This window comes from Gorilla gorilla, chromosome 8 (assembly GCF_029281585.2).
Source record: "Gorilla gorilla gorilla isolate KB3781 chromosome 8, NHGRI_mGorGor1-v2.1_pri, whole genome shotgun sequence".
In the NCBI taxonomy this organism is placed as follows: domain Eukaryota; kingdom Metazoa; phylum Chordata; class Mammalia; order Primates; family Hominidae; genus Gorilla; species Gorilla gorilla.
In genome coordinates this window covers 29,996,503-30,009,222 of record NC_073232.2, presented here as the reverse complement: position 1 = coordinate 30,009,222, position 12,720 = coordinate 29,996,503, and the positions used below count along the sequence as shown (strand labels likewise).

General features: G+C 42.9%; 1 protein-coding gene across 3 annotated transcripts in view; it reads left to right on the top strand.

Moving 5' to 3' along the window:
- The window catches only part of NEBL (nebulette), a 395,085-nt gene that overhangs the window by 148,810 nt on the left and 233,555 nt on the right, over window positions 1-12,720 (top strand). For all 3 annotated transcript variants that reach the window (XM_055353848.2, XM_055353847.2, XM_063709700.1), the window contains exon 3: window positions 4,795-4,879. In XM_055353848.2, coding sequence (XP_055209823.1) covers window positions 4,795-4,879 — 85 coding nt within the window. The remainder of the gene's footprint in view (window positions 1-4,794; window positions 4,880-12,720) is intronic.

Here is a 12,720-nt window from a genome sequence, read left to right as displayed (position 1 = left end):
TTCAAGGCAGTTTTTTAGGAAGACCTTTCACAATCTTTTAAATGCAGTGTTTGGAAAGGGCTTTAGAATTAATTGTATGGTGCGACCGATTCGTGTTAAATGCTTGACTTCTCTCTTCTATAATCATATGAGGACCACCAGCCCCTCAGTTTATTTCTTATCTGGTTTTCTTTTCTTTTTCTTTTTTGCTGGAGAGGTGGAGTGGTGGGTGAGTGGAAGGTGAGATTGTGACTTCAGAGCAGAATGTTGTCGGATTAGACTAGATGGACATTACTACATGGACATGATGTTGAGAAATCCAGTGTTTGATGGGATTTTCAGATGTGTTGAGTTTGAAATTAATTAGGTTCCTACAGATATTATAATTTTTATTTTCAATATAAGGCAGTATGAGTTGCCATCTCTATAATTACACTTATTTCTTCTGAGTCTTATGGTCTCAACTCATGAGGCCATCCCACTCTCTCTCAATAGTCAAGCCTTCTTTTTTTTTTTTTTTGGAAGATCTTATTCTCTTGCATTTTGCTAGCTCTGAATATAATGTGAATCCCCCAATCCTCAGGTTTTAATTCATTTTAGTACTCATGATCCCTGGTAGTTTCAGGTATAAATTCCTTCTTTCCCTCAGCATTTATTATTTTCGTTACTAATACTAAATTGAACTTTTTCTCTCCTACGTCAAGATTTTGGATAATTTCTTCCTGTTATGCATCTTTAGAGAAAGTTATGTTACATACTGATTAACCCACTATTAAAAAATCATTAAATCTTAGGATTTAAAAAGATAATTGGAAAAAGTACAAAGCCTTGTTATGTTTCTAGTCCTAGATATCAGTATACGTTGCATAGTATGCTAGTAAGTTTGCACTTTGGTCATGAGATTAGCAGAATATTTTTCTAAAAGACAGTAGAAGCTTTTCAATGCTTTTTTTTTCCCCCAGAGTAACACTTTTTCCAAATAGAACTTTGATGCTCATACCAAAGTTATCAAAGTAGTGTTTTATTTATATGCATATATTTTATAAGTTCTATCACCCTTTCATGTTGCAAAGTCAAATGGTGAGAACAATTCGAGTATTTTCCTGAAATGATACTTCAAACTTAGTGGTATGGGCAGCAAGTGAAGTTCATTACTATCCAAATAGAATTCATTTTTGTCTTGCATCGAGGAAATTTGTGCACACATAGTGAAGAGATACAAATTGCACTCTCCTCTAACAGTTCACTTTTCAATCTCAGGATACTCTTTAATTAAATAATTAAGCAGAATTTTACTTTATTTTATTTATTTATTTATTTTTGAGATGGAGTCTCACTCTGTCTCCCAGGCTGGAGTGCAGTGGCACAATCTCGGCTCACTGCAACCTCCGCCTCCTGGGTTCCAGCAATTCTCCCGCCTCAGCCTCCCAAGTAGCTGGGATTACAGGTGTGCGCCACCATGCCTGGCTATTTTTTTGTATTTTTAGTAGAGACTGGGTTTCACCATGTTGGCCAGGCCGGTCTCGAACTCCTGACATCAAGTGATCCACCTGCCTCGTCCTCCCAAAGTGCTGGCATTATAGGGGTGAGCCACTGTGCCTGGCCCAGAATTTTCAATTAAACGTAAATGGCAGAAGAAGTTTGTTCCCCAAAGCATGCCCCCAAACTGAGTGAACTTGCAAGTTAGTATGAAGGGGATCTCTCAACGGGCTAAACTTTCTGTAACACATTTGACAGTGGATTCTAATTACAGTTTAAAAAATGGTTAAAATCCATATGTAAAAATTTTAAATTAAACATTGTAGAGACTTGAAAATCTCAGTGGCAGCTTTATCCCACAGAATACATTTTGAAAAACAAAACACAAGAAAACATGCTCAGTTGTTACTATAGCTTTAAAATACAGCCATACGTAGTTGCTACATTTTAAAGTTCAGTAAAGTTCAACTTCCCAAGTTGGAACTTGCAAATATTACATAACACACCAGAGTTGTCTGTCTAACTTCCTCTGTCTATTGTCTGGAACATAGTTCAGAAGTAGCCCCCGGAAGAGTGTGGCCAACATTTTGTCTGACTTCAGCATAAGGAGAGCAAAAGACCTTACCTGCTACACCTTACTCGTTTGAATCAATAACTCTGGTATTTACCAACATTTTAAACAACTTGACTAGCTAGAGAAGATGAGGCAGAACCGAATGCTGTGTGTGAGAAATTATCTCTTGACAGGCCAGCGGTTATACAAGCATAATCATCTTGTATGATTTGGGTTATTTACCTTTTTAAACTTCAAAAGCATGACTTCTTTGTATCATGGTCTGATAATATCTATTAAGATGACCCTACATTATCAGGAAAAAATATAACTAGATTCGTTTATACTCTAAGAAGGCAGGAAAATTGTGTAAAGGGTTTTGAAGGATGTTAATTAAAATAGTTAAAATGAGTCCAGCAGTTTTGGGGTTAACTCCAATTACCTGGAACATTGGCTTATATGGGACATTCAATTCCTGAAGAATGCTGGAAAAATGAGAATTGCATGTACATTTTCCTATCATGAATCTGACTCCGTAGGAGCTACAATATTTAATCTTTATTTCACAAGTGCTAGCGTGCTTTGGGTAGGCTTTATCTGCACCGACAAATGATTACTGCATCAGCCTTCTCATGGGACGCCAGGGACAGGGATGCTGAAAAGAACCTTTTACCAGGAGAGTCGAGTTTGAAACAGTGAGGATGTTAGAGAAGCCACAGGAAGAGACACACGTGGATACCAGAAAGGAGAGGGGCTAGAGAGAAGCAAACAGGGAGGATGTTCTTTGAGGAGCGGCTCTGAGCTCTGTGGCTTTTGTGACCATGGGGTCACAGCAGCTAAAGGTGTCTCCTCAGCGCCAGCCAAACATGGGAGCAGTGAGTAGATGGGACAGCAGCTCTGAATCAGTGTTTGAGTCTTTACCTGAACACAGGGAGGAAATGCCATCTCCTCACCACCAGGGGAGTCATCTGTGAACATAAGAGGCCACTGAATGTTTGCACAAATGCGACGACATGCCTTATAGGACACGCCGAAGTTTGACTGTAGCCAAGGCATGGGCTCCTTGTGTGGTTGTTCTGCTCCCTCCATCCCTTCATTTCTTCTGTCCACAAGTATTTACTGAGGTCACACTAAGAGGTAGACACTAGCAGGTGCTAGCGATATAGGCAGGAATGCACCCCAGCAAGGGACAAGACAGCCCACCATTGCTGCCACAGAACTTTCGTTGTACTGTGAGGCAGAGGCCTGCCAATAGGAAAAGCCATGAGCATGATAAGCATTAGCACAGGGGCAGAAAAGTCCATCCAGGGGCCATTCCTGACCCAAACTTGGGAGGCCAGGAGAGCTTCCTGGAGAAAGTGACATCTAAGGCAAGACCTGAAAAATAAACACAGTTTATAAAAAATGGGCAGTGGGATGGGAAGAGGGATGGGTTTTCCAGGAAAGGGGAATAACGTGTCAGGGGAGCAGTGGGAACGAGAAGGGGGAACTCAGGGGACTGAAGTGATCCCTGCAGCAAGAGCATGCAGTTTTCACAGTGAGAAGTCTGCAGAGGCCTGGCCATGGGGGCCTTGGCAGACAGGAGGCCAGACTTTATTCCAAGATCAACTGGAAGCCGTTGAAAGGTTTTACTCAGGGGAGTGACGTGATCAGATTTGCATTTGAGAACATTTGTTCTCAGATGGGAAGGGCAAGACTGGCTAGTGCTGTAGTCACCTAAACGATAAATGTGGCCGACAATTAAAAAATGGAGTCAAGATGGAGACATATATACATATATACATTTATATAAGTAAATAGTTGAGATATATTTGCAGACAAGATCAACAGATTTGGTGAACGAGTGATTGGATGTGTGAGGAATCTAGATTACTCCCAGCTTTCTGACTTGGGCTACGGGGCACTAATATAATAAATGAAAAAGAAGATCCAGGGGAGGAACTTGTGTTATGGAGGGGTGGGGTGATGAACAGCTGCGTTTTGGACTGGTGGAGTTGTGCTGGGTATGGAATCTGCAAATGGAAATGCTATTGGGTCTGAAACTCGGACTTCGGAGTAGTCAGCTCACAGAGAGGCCCCAAAGCTGTGGGAATGATGTGATCCCCAGGTGATGGTGTAGACTGAGAAGAGAAGAGATCCCAGGTGAGGACCTTGAGTGGGGAGATACACAGACTTAGGGGAGCCCGCAGGAGACAGGGAAGGAACCAATAGAGGGAGCAGCTAAGCCAGGGGTGTGTGTAAACCCGGGGAGAGGACATTTCAAGATGGAGGGAGGCCGCCCAAGAGGAGGACTACAAGATGTCTGTTGGTTGTGTCCACAGAAAGTCATTATAACGGGCAAGAGAAACTTCTAGAAACGGAAGCCAGAAGCCAGTCATAAAGTTGGGGAATGAGTCGGAGAGGAGATGGGCAGGCACCGTGAGGTGAGGCTTCTTTGTCAGGATGTTTGGTTGAAGGATGGATGATTTGGCACACATCCTGGAAGGGTGTGTGGGGTGCAGGAACGGCGGAGGTTAGGAGAACCTTGAGCATGGGTGAAGATGCGCTTAGAAAAGAGAAGTCAAGGTTAAGCTGTGGGAGAGAGTGAGGATGTCTGAGCGACAGAGCCATAAGAATGGGATGAGGTCTGGAATAATGACAGAGAGATGACCTTAGCCAAGCTCAGGTCCCTCTTCCACTGTGATGGGGTGGGGAAAAGGGGGGATGCGCAGAACAATGGGTGTGAAAGTGTTGTTTTGTAGCACAGTATTTTAATTATGTCCTTTTAAAAAATTTCTCCACAGACACTACCCAAAGCAGTCCTTCACCACGGTGGCAGATACACCTGAAAATCTTCGCCTGAAGCAGCAAAGTGAATTGCAGAGTCAGGTAACTTCTAGAAGATTTGTTTTCTTCCCTTGGCACTAAAGATTTTTCACAAGGCTGCTCTTCTGAGATTCTTGTCCTCGTACTGTTCCTGCTGGGTCACCAGCCGGTGTGGAGGCTGAAAGCAGGCCTGTGTGGGAATTCCGGGTGAAAGTGTTGAACATCTGTATTGTTCCCGGTCTTGAATTGTCCTGATATTCTCAGTTTTGTTATTCACGTTGGACTATGGCAAGTAAATGAGTTCCGGTCAGAGTCAATGTTTCCCAACAATCGTGACTTATTTGGTCCTAAATATTTAAACACGTTTTACAAATAGCTTTTCCACACCGCATATGTGGGGAAAAACAAGGTGTTAACTTGACCCAGTTGCAGTGCGTGTGGGACTAACACCCCGTCTGTGTATCTCACACCAGCCAAGGGCTTTGTTTTCCTCCTGTCACTTTGTTCATATTTCTTTCATATGTCACATTGACAGCATGAACAAAGATGAGAACACCACAATTGGCTCCCGGTCAACCATGTTAGATGGCAACTTGCCTTCAATATGGTGAAACACATCAGTTAAGACTAGGGTTGTGAGTGGCAGCGTTTTCTGCAGGGACACCCGATCTTTTAGTGAATATGGGGTGCTCTCTTTCAAAGAAGCTGTCTTTCCTGGCACCCCGTAGTAAGACACAGAGCAACTACATTGCAATCCATTGGTCAGTGGTGAAGTAAGGAGGGAAGAGGGGATAAGGGAGGTGGAGGTAGGGGAGGCTAGGTGGTTGTAGGCCTCCTTCATCTGTTCATTGGCTGTGGCCTTAGGCCAGTTTCTCTGATGTTTGCACTAACGTGCAGTGAGACAGTCCATCTTGTCTACCTGTCTTGAGGGTGTCTGTAAATATTAAATGAGGTAGTTAGGTGTGAAAGCATTTCAAAAAGTGAGAAGATATTCTATGACTGTGGAGGCTTGTTATGATGGTGATAATGATGGTCCCTGAGGATTCCTGGTATGTGAAAGGGAAACGCACAGAATTTGTGAAGGAAAGAGGTGTCCAGCTAACAGGCTTGAACATGTCAGTCTGTAGCTCTTTTTTTGGGGGGAGGGGTGGGAGAACGGAGTCTTGCTCTGTTGCCCAGGCTGGAGTACAGTGGTGCCGTCTCGGCTCACTGCAACCTCTGCCTCCCGGCTTCACGCAGTTCTCTGCCTCAGCCTCCCCAGTAGCTGGGATTACAGGCGCCTGCTACCACACCCAGCTAATTTTTGTGTTTTTAGTAGAGACAGGGTTTCACCATCTTGGTCAGGCTGGTCTTGAACTCCTGACTTTGTGATCCACCTGCCTCGGCCTCCCAAAGTGCTGGGATTACAGCGTGAGCCACTGCGCCCGGCCTGAAACTCTTTCTTAATGAGAGCAGGCAGCTCTCAGTGGCTTGGGATTGAATCATTTCCTTGATGGTGTATCTAATCACAGGGGAGGTTGTGGTTGCCTGTAGTCTCTTTCTGGGGGACTTGGGATCACTTCTCAGTCCATCTAATTAGAGGAAATAATCTCCAAGTGGAATTTACTGTTGGTTAATAATGCCATGAATACATGGTTGGGAGCTATTTTTTAGTTGGTGTAAAATGCTGGTGTTTGTATACCGGTTTTGGTTACAAAAATTGGGTGCTGGCCAAAGAGAGACACTATTATGGAGGCCAGCAAGAACACCTCTGTTCATTCACACCCCCAGGGGTACCAGAATCTGGATCTGCTCTGTGCATATCCAATGTGCCTTTCTTCTCGTCAAGTTAAGGTTCATCAGGTAATTCTGGACAAGTACACACTGGACATAGAACTAAATCAAGCAATCAAATACTCATTTCCTGCCTGTGACATGCTTTGGTACTGTGCAAAATAATTTAAAATTAATTTCTCTTCCCTTCATAAATTTATAGGGTGTCTGAGGAAAGAGGACTAACACACACCTTGGAATGACTATATTTAATTTGTTATAAGGACTGAAAAAGAGAAAGATCAGGCTGGGCACGGGGGCTCATGCCTGTAATCCGAGCACTTTGGGAGGCCGAGGTGGGTGGATCACTTGAGGTCAGGAGTTCGAGACCAGCCTGGCCAACATGGTGAAACCTCATCCCTACAAAAAATACAAAAATTAGCTGGGAGTGGTGGCGGATGCCTGTAATCCCAACTACTCAAGAGACTGAAGCAGAATTGCTTGAACACGGGAGGTGGAGGTTGCAGTGAGCCGAGATCGTGCCACTGTACTCTAGCCTGGGCAACAGAGCAAGACTCTATCTTGGGGGGGGGAAAAAAAGAGAAGAATCAGTGTGGATTGGACTCCGTAGTGCTTTGTGCCAGATGTGAGATTTGAATGGAGCCTTGAAGGTTGAGAAAGAATCTGAAATAACCACTGTCTCCTCCCTTTCGAAGGCACATCACACCCTTTGGGCTCAGTTAGTGGCTATAGATGCCTTCAGTGCATTCCAGGAGCAAGTATTTATTGTTTTCCTATTATGTGCCTGACTTTGGAGATGCAAAGAAGAACAAGGTCACTGTTTTATGAATGGCTGATTTTATTCTCCCTGATGTGGCCAGCTGCAAGCTTCAAAGGGTGGCATATACAAATAATTATAGGCTGGTGGGACAAGAGCTAATGGCGAGATGTCCAAAGATCTGTGGGATCGCCAAGCAGCAGTCAGGGGAAGACATCAGATCTTTATAAAGATTTCGCTCAAATGTCATCTTCTTTAGAAGCAATTGGGCTCCATCAAGCAGACAACATGGGGAAATTCAATGCAATTCAAGAAACACGTATTGATTACCTACTCTGTGCACTGGGATATAAAGACATCGTCATCATCAACAGTGTTGCTGTATTCCAAGGACATACTTTTACATGTATCATTTTATTTGATCATAAACAACTTCAATGATACAGGTGTTTATTATTATCTCTATTTAGGTAACACATTCAACCTTTAGAGAATTTCGATAACCTGCCCTTTCACACTTAGCTGGTATGGAATAGGTCTTGGAATGGGACCTAGATCTCTGAGCCCTTGATGTCTACACTTTTCACCAGTACCCTGGTCCCCTTGCTCAGAGAGCACCTAGAAAAGATCTGTAAGCAAAGAATTGCAATACAAGGGTTGATGCAATGTATGTAAAGGTAGAATTTGGCATTAAGTATAAGTAGGAAGAAGTCATTATGGTTTCTTTTTTTCTGGGTGAGAGGTGAAAACACTTCTGTAAGAATATTTCCATTTTTGCAAAAACGTGGGTAGGTATCTATCCTAATGGTAATACTCAGTAATGGCATTGGATTTCATTTTAGCCTATTAAATGATTTGATTCTGCATGAGAGCATTTCCTTAGAGTTTTGATATCTGGAGTTCTGAACAGCTCACTGGTTTTGGTGGAAAATTGACTATTAATATTTTATAGGCTTCTTTTGATCATTTGTGATGCTAAGTGAATCACATCTATTCATAGCTCCAAGTTTTCAAATTCTGAAATCTTTTGGAATTGTCTGGTTAAAACCAGTTCTCTTCTTTCAGTTCATTAGCTTACCAAGTGAGCCAAAAATAAAGAAAATCAAAATATATTTTCCAATTCAATCTAGAAAGTTATTTATAGTTACCCACTGTTATCTCTTTCTTTAAAAAATTTTCTCTTTTCTTTTTATTCCTGCCCCCCCCCAATCTTCTTGAGAGGGTTATAAACACTGTGAATATTTTACATCTAAATGCTAAATCCTCTCAAGCTTTTTTGGAATCTATATCAGGTGCCAGATTGTCATAATAAAATTTTATGAAATACTGTGAATAAACAAACAAACAAACCAAGAGTTAGCTCTTTAAAGCCAGTGGTTCATAGGCTTTATCCAGTACCTGGTGAACATCCACTTGGCCAGCCTCTGACTGCAGTAGATGTGGACTGCTCTGGACCTTGGCAGTCAAGAGGAAGAGAGGGAGGGAAAGCCCTTTTATAGTCACTAGTTCCCTTTTGATCACACATCACAGCATGAACTGCTTCAAAGAAATAGCATAAAGAGTGGTTAGACGCCCCCACGGGCCCGCAGTAGCCCATTCAACAAGAAGCAAAAGTAAAACTGCTTCTGGTGGAATCAGCAACATTATAGTTCACCTGCGGGGGCATCAGGCTTTTACTGCTTGCCTTGGGAGTGGCTCACCTCATTTTCTTTAGGAAAGTGAGATCCAAAGCCCTGACTTAGAAACAAAAGTTTTGGAACACAAACTCTTTGTAAATTAGGTGATCCCTAAACTTAAAACATCCAGGCGAGATAAAAGACCCCTTAAAAAAGAAATTTCTAGCCGGGTGCTCTGGCTTATGCCTGTAATCCCAGCACTTCGGGAGGCTGAGGTGGCAGGATTGCTTGAGGCTAGGAGTTTGACATCAGTCTGGGCACCATAGGGAGACCCCTTTTTCTACAAACATTTTATAAAAAATTAGGGCATGATAGTGCATACCTGTAGTCTCAGCTACTCAGGAGGCTGAGACAGGAGGATCCTGTTGAGCCCAGGAGTTGGAGGCTGCAGTTAGCTGTAATCACACCACTGTGCTCCAGCAGCCTGGCTGACACAGCAAGACTCTAAGAAACAAACAAAAAACCCCAAAAAACAGAAAAAAGAAATTTACTGATTATTTTAATATCATGTGGTAGAAAGCGTTCCCTTTTTCGGACTGTGTAGCACACTCTTATTGGAAGGGAAGGCATAGATGCTTTGGGTACTCTGAACCAGGGCTCTGGAGACTTCTCAAAGCCGTTGAAATGGTTCTTCCAATGACATTTTGAGTGGGAGCCCCCACGGAGAAGACAACAACACGGAGCTGCCGTGATTGAAGCAGGGGAGGGGGGCAAGCCCCTGGCATCTCCAAACCCCCCCGACTCTCCTCATCTTCCCACCCCCAGAGCCTTAAGGAAACCTGGTCTTCTGTAGAGCATGGTTTTGAAAAAGGCTGCTTAAAATGAAGACAAAACAATAGCTACTCCCCACTTAGTTGTTTATGTGCTTGGCTTAGCTATTTGCAGTCATGTTGAAAATAAGAGGGATTTGGGGCTCACTGTGCTCTTAAATGGAGTATGTGTAATTTATGAGGGCAGATACGATGAAAGATGGAAAATGATGATGGAGAGAATGCAAATCATTCTGGAACCTTTGAGTCTTTCTTTTGTAATCTATGTTGATTCTTTTTTAATCTTCCAGGTTTCTGCAGAGGCATAAAAACGTGGTTCATAGGAAGTACAATAAATGATAGTAGTAAGGGTAAGAAGTAAAAGTGATTTCTTTTTATAGGGAACATAATAGTTAAACATCTTTTGGGAGAAATGAAGGCACGTGTTTAGTATAAACCTTTGGAAGCTCCAGAAGGCAGTAATGTGGCTTGCCCTTGGCACATTTCTGAACCTTCTTATTTTATATTCCATTTCCAGAGGGTTTTCTCTCAGTTATCTGTCATCTAACCATCCAGTAAGATGGACCTTACTGGTAAATATTACCTAAAGCAGAACCTTTCTCAGGTGGGAGTTGCATCTTAAAGCGTGTCTGCTGAAGTCTGACTTCTTTCAAAGCAAAGAATCCCTGACTGAGGAACTCCATTGACTGTCCAAAGATAATTGGAAAGTTACTTTGGATAGCATTGTCCAAAAGTTTCAAATCCCACTCTGTATGATTGCCCAATCTTAAACTTGACCTAAATTTCTTTTGCCACTGGATACCGATTGCATGTCAGATTTTGGATATCCTGCAGTGAGTGAAACCAGATGAGGCCCTTACTCTCAGGGGGTTTATGGTCTAGTGGGAGAGAGGGTGGTAATAACGTAATAAAAAATAGGCCAGGCCTGATGGCTCACTCCTGTAATCCCAGTGTTTTGGAAGGCTGAGGTGCAAGGATCACTTGAGCCCAGGAATTTGAGGTTGTAGTGAGCTACGATCACACTACTGCACTCCAGCCTGGGTGACAGAGTGAGACCCTAAATCTAAAATAATGTTAATAATAATAAAAAATAGGAAAAATTACAGCTGCAACAAGACCTGCAGAGAGAACGGAGTGTATTTTAAGTATGTTTTAAGGCACTTTTGGGGAGTTGGAGGCCTGCATACCTTTCTGCAGCAGATGCATAATAAAATCTTAGAACAGTCCGCTGTATCCTGCTCAGCTCCGGATCCCATTTCCAAATATATATCCATTTTCCCCATTTTTTAATCCTAGGGGACTCTGCTCTTCATTGGGTTCTTTTTGTTTTAGACGGAGTCTCACTCTGTTGCCAGGCTGGAGTGCAGTGGCACGATATCAGTTCACTGCAATCTCCGCCTCCCAGGTTCCAGCGATTCTCCTGCCTCAGCCTCCCGAGTAGATGGGATTACAGGTGCGCACCACTTCGCCTAGCTAATTTTTGTATTTTTAGTAGAGATGGGGTTTCACCATGTTGGCCAGGCTGGTCTCGAACTCCTGACCTCAAGTGATCTACCCGCCTTGGCCTCCCAAAGTGGTAGGATTACAGGTGTGAGCCACTGCGCCTGGCCCTCTTATTATGTCTTATCTCATTGGACAACTTCAGACTTCTAAACACAAACACTGTTTCTCCAGAAAGTTTTTGTTGGGTTCTGCTGGTCTTGGACAAGAAGCCTTTTATGCTTGCCTCCTAATTTTCTCTGTTCTTTGAATGCAATTTTGGCAGCTTTACACTTCCACCTTTTGATTTTCCACCATTTGATGCTGTCTTCTGATCCATGGTAATGCTTCTTGTTCTCCGAGTAAGCACTTTCTCATGTATGTAATGGTTAAAGTTCATTGGGAGAAGCTTCAGCATGTTTATTTTCAAGGTTTTGAGGCAATGTAAATGATGAGAGATTACGTTTCACATAGAGGAATGGGTGAATGTGAATGAGAACTTCAAAGGGGACATATGAATTCACTGGATGTGGTACATTTCCTTCAGGGAGCACAGCGTGCTAAGCAGATGTTAACTCCAACCTTTGCGATTCCACTCACCCTCACAGTTTCCCATAAGTCAGATCCCCACCCTGCCCCCATGCTCCCATTGTACCCCTGGATAAAATGATGTAAGAGACAAAAATGTCAGTAGTGGGAGACAAGAAAATAACCAAGATGTTTTGATTTTTGTGCACCACTAGGTTTTCGACCCTTTAATCACAGGGACCTGGTGTTCTACTCTCAACCCTCCTGAGATGACCTGCATTCTTTTCATCTCTTTCCCAAGGCCTGGAAAGTTGGTCCTTTGATTCCTTCCTGGTGCACCCTACTTCCCTTTCCATCATTCCCATAGCTGACGGTGGAGGGAGGTGTGAGTGCTGTATTTTGGGCGGGCAGACTCTAGGCTATTTGTTAAGAGTAAGTGGGTCAGAGTCTGGTAACTGGCCCTTGTATTAGGCATTTCAATATATAGTCTATCTATCAAGGAGGATGTTTTAAAAGTATTAAATCAGGCTGGGCACAGTAGCTTATGGCTATAATGCCAATGCTTTGGTAGGCTGAAGCAGGAGGATCACTTGAGGCCAGGATTCAAGATCAGCCTAGGCAACATAGCGAGACCATTGTGTTTGCCAAAAAAATTAACAAATAAAAATAAATAAGCTAGGCATGGTGGCTCATGCTTGTAGCCCCAGCTACTTAGGAGGCTGAGGCAGAAGGATCGCTTGAGGCCAGGGGTTCAAGGATGCAGTGAGCTGTGATCATGCCACTGCACTCCAGCCTGGGTGATAGAGTGAGACCCTGTCTCTAAAATTAAAATAAATAAATAAATATATATATACACAATCAATGCATTTTTCATCTTTCTCTCACATAAATCATGCTCTGCCATCCTGCTTCACACTTGTG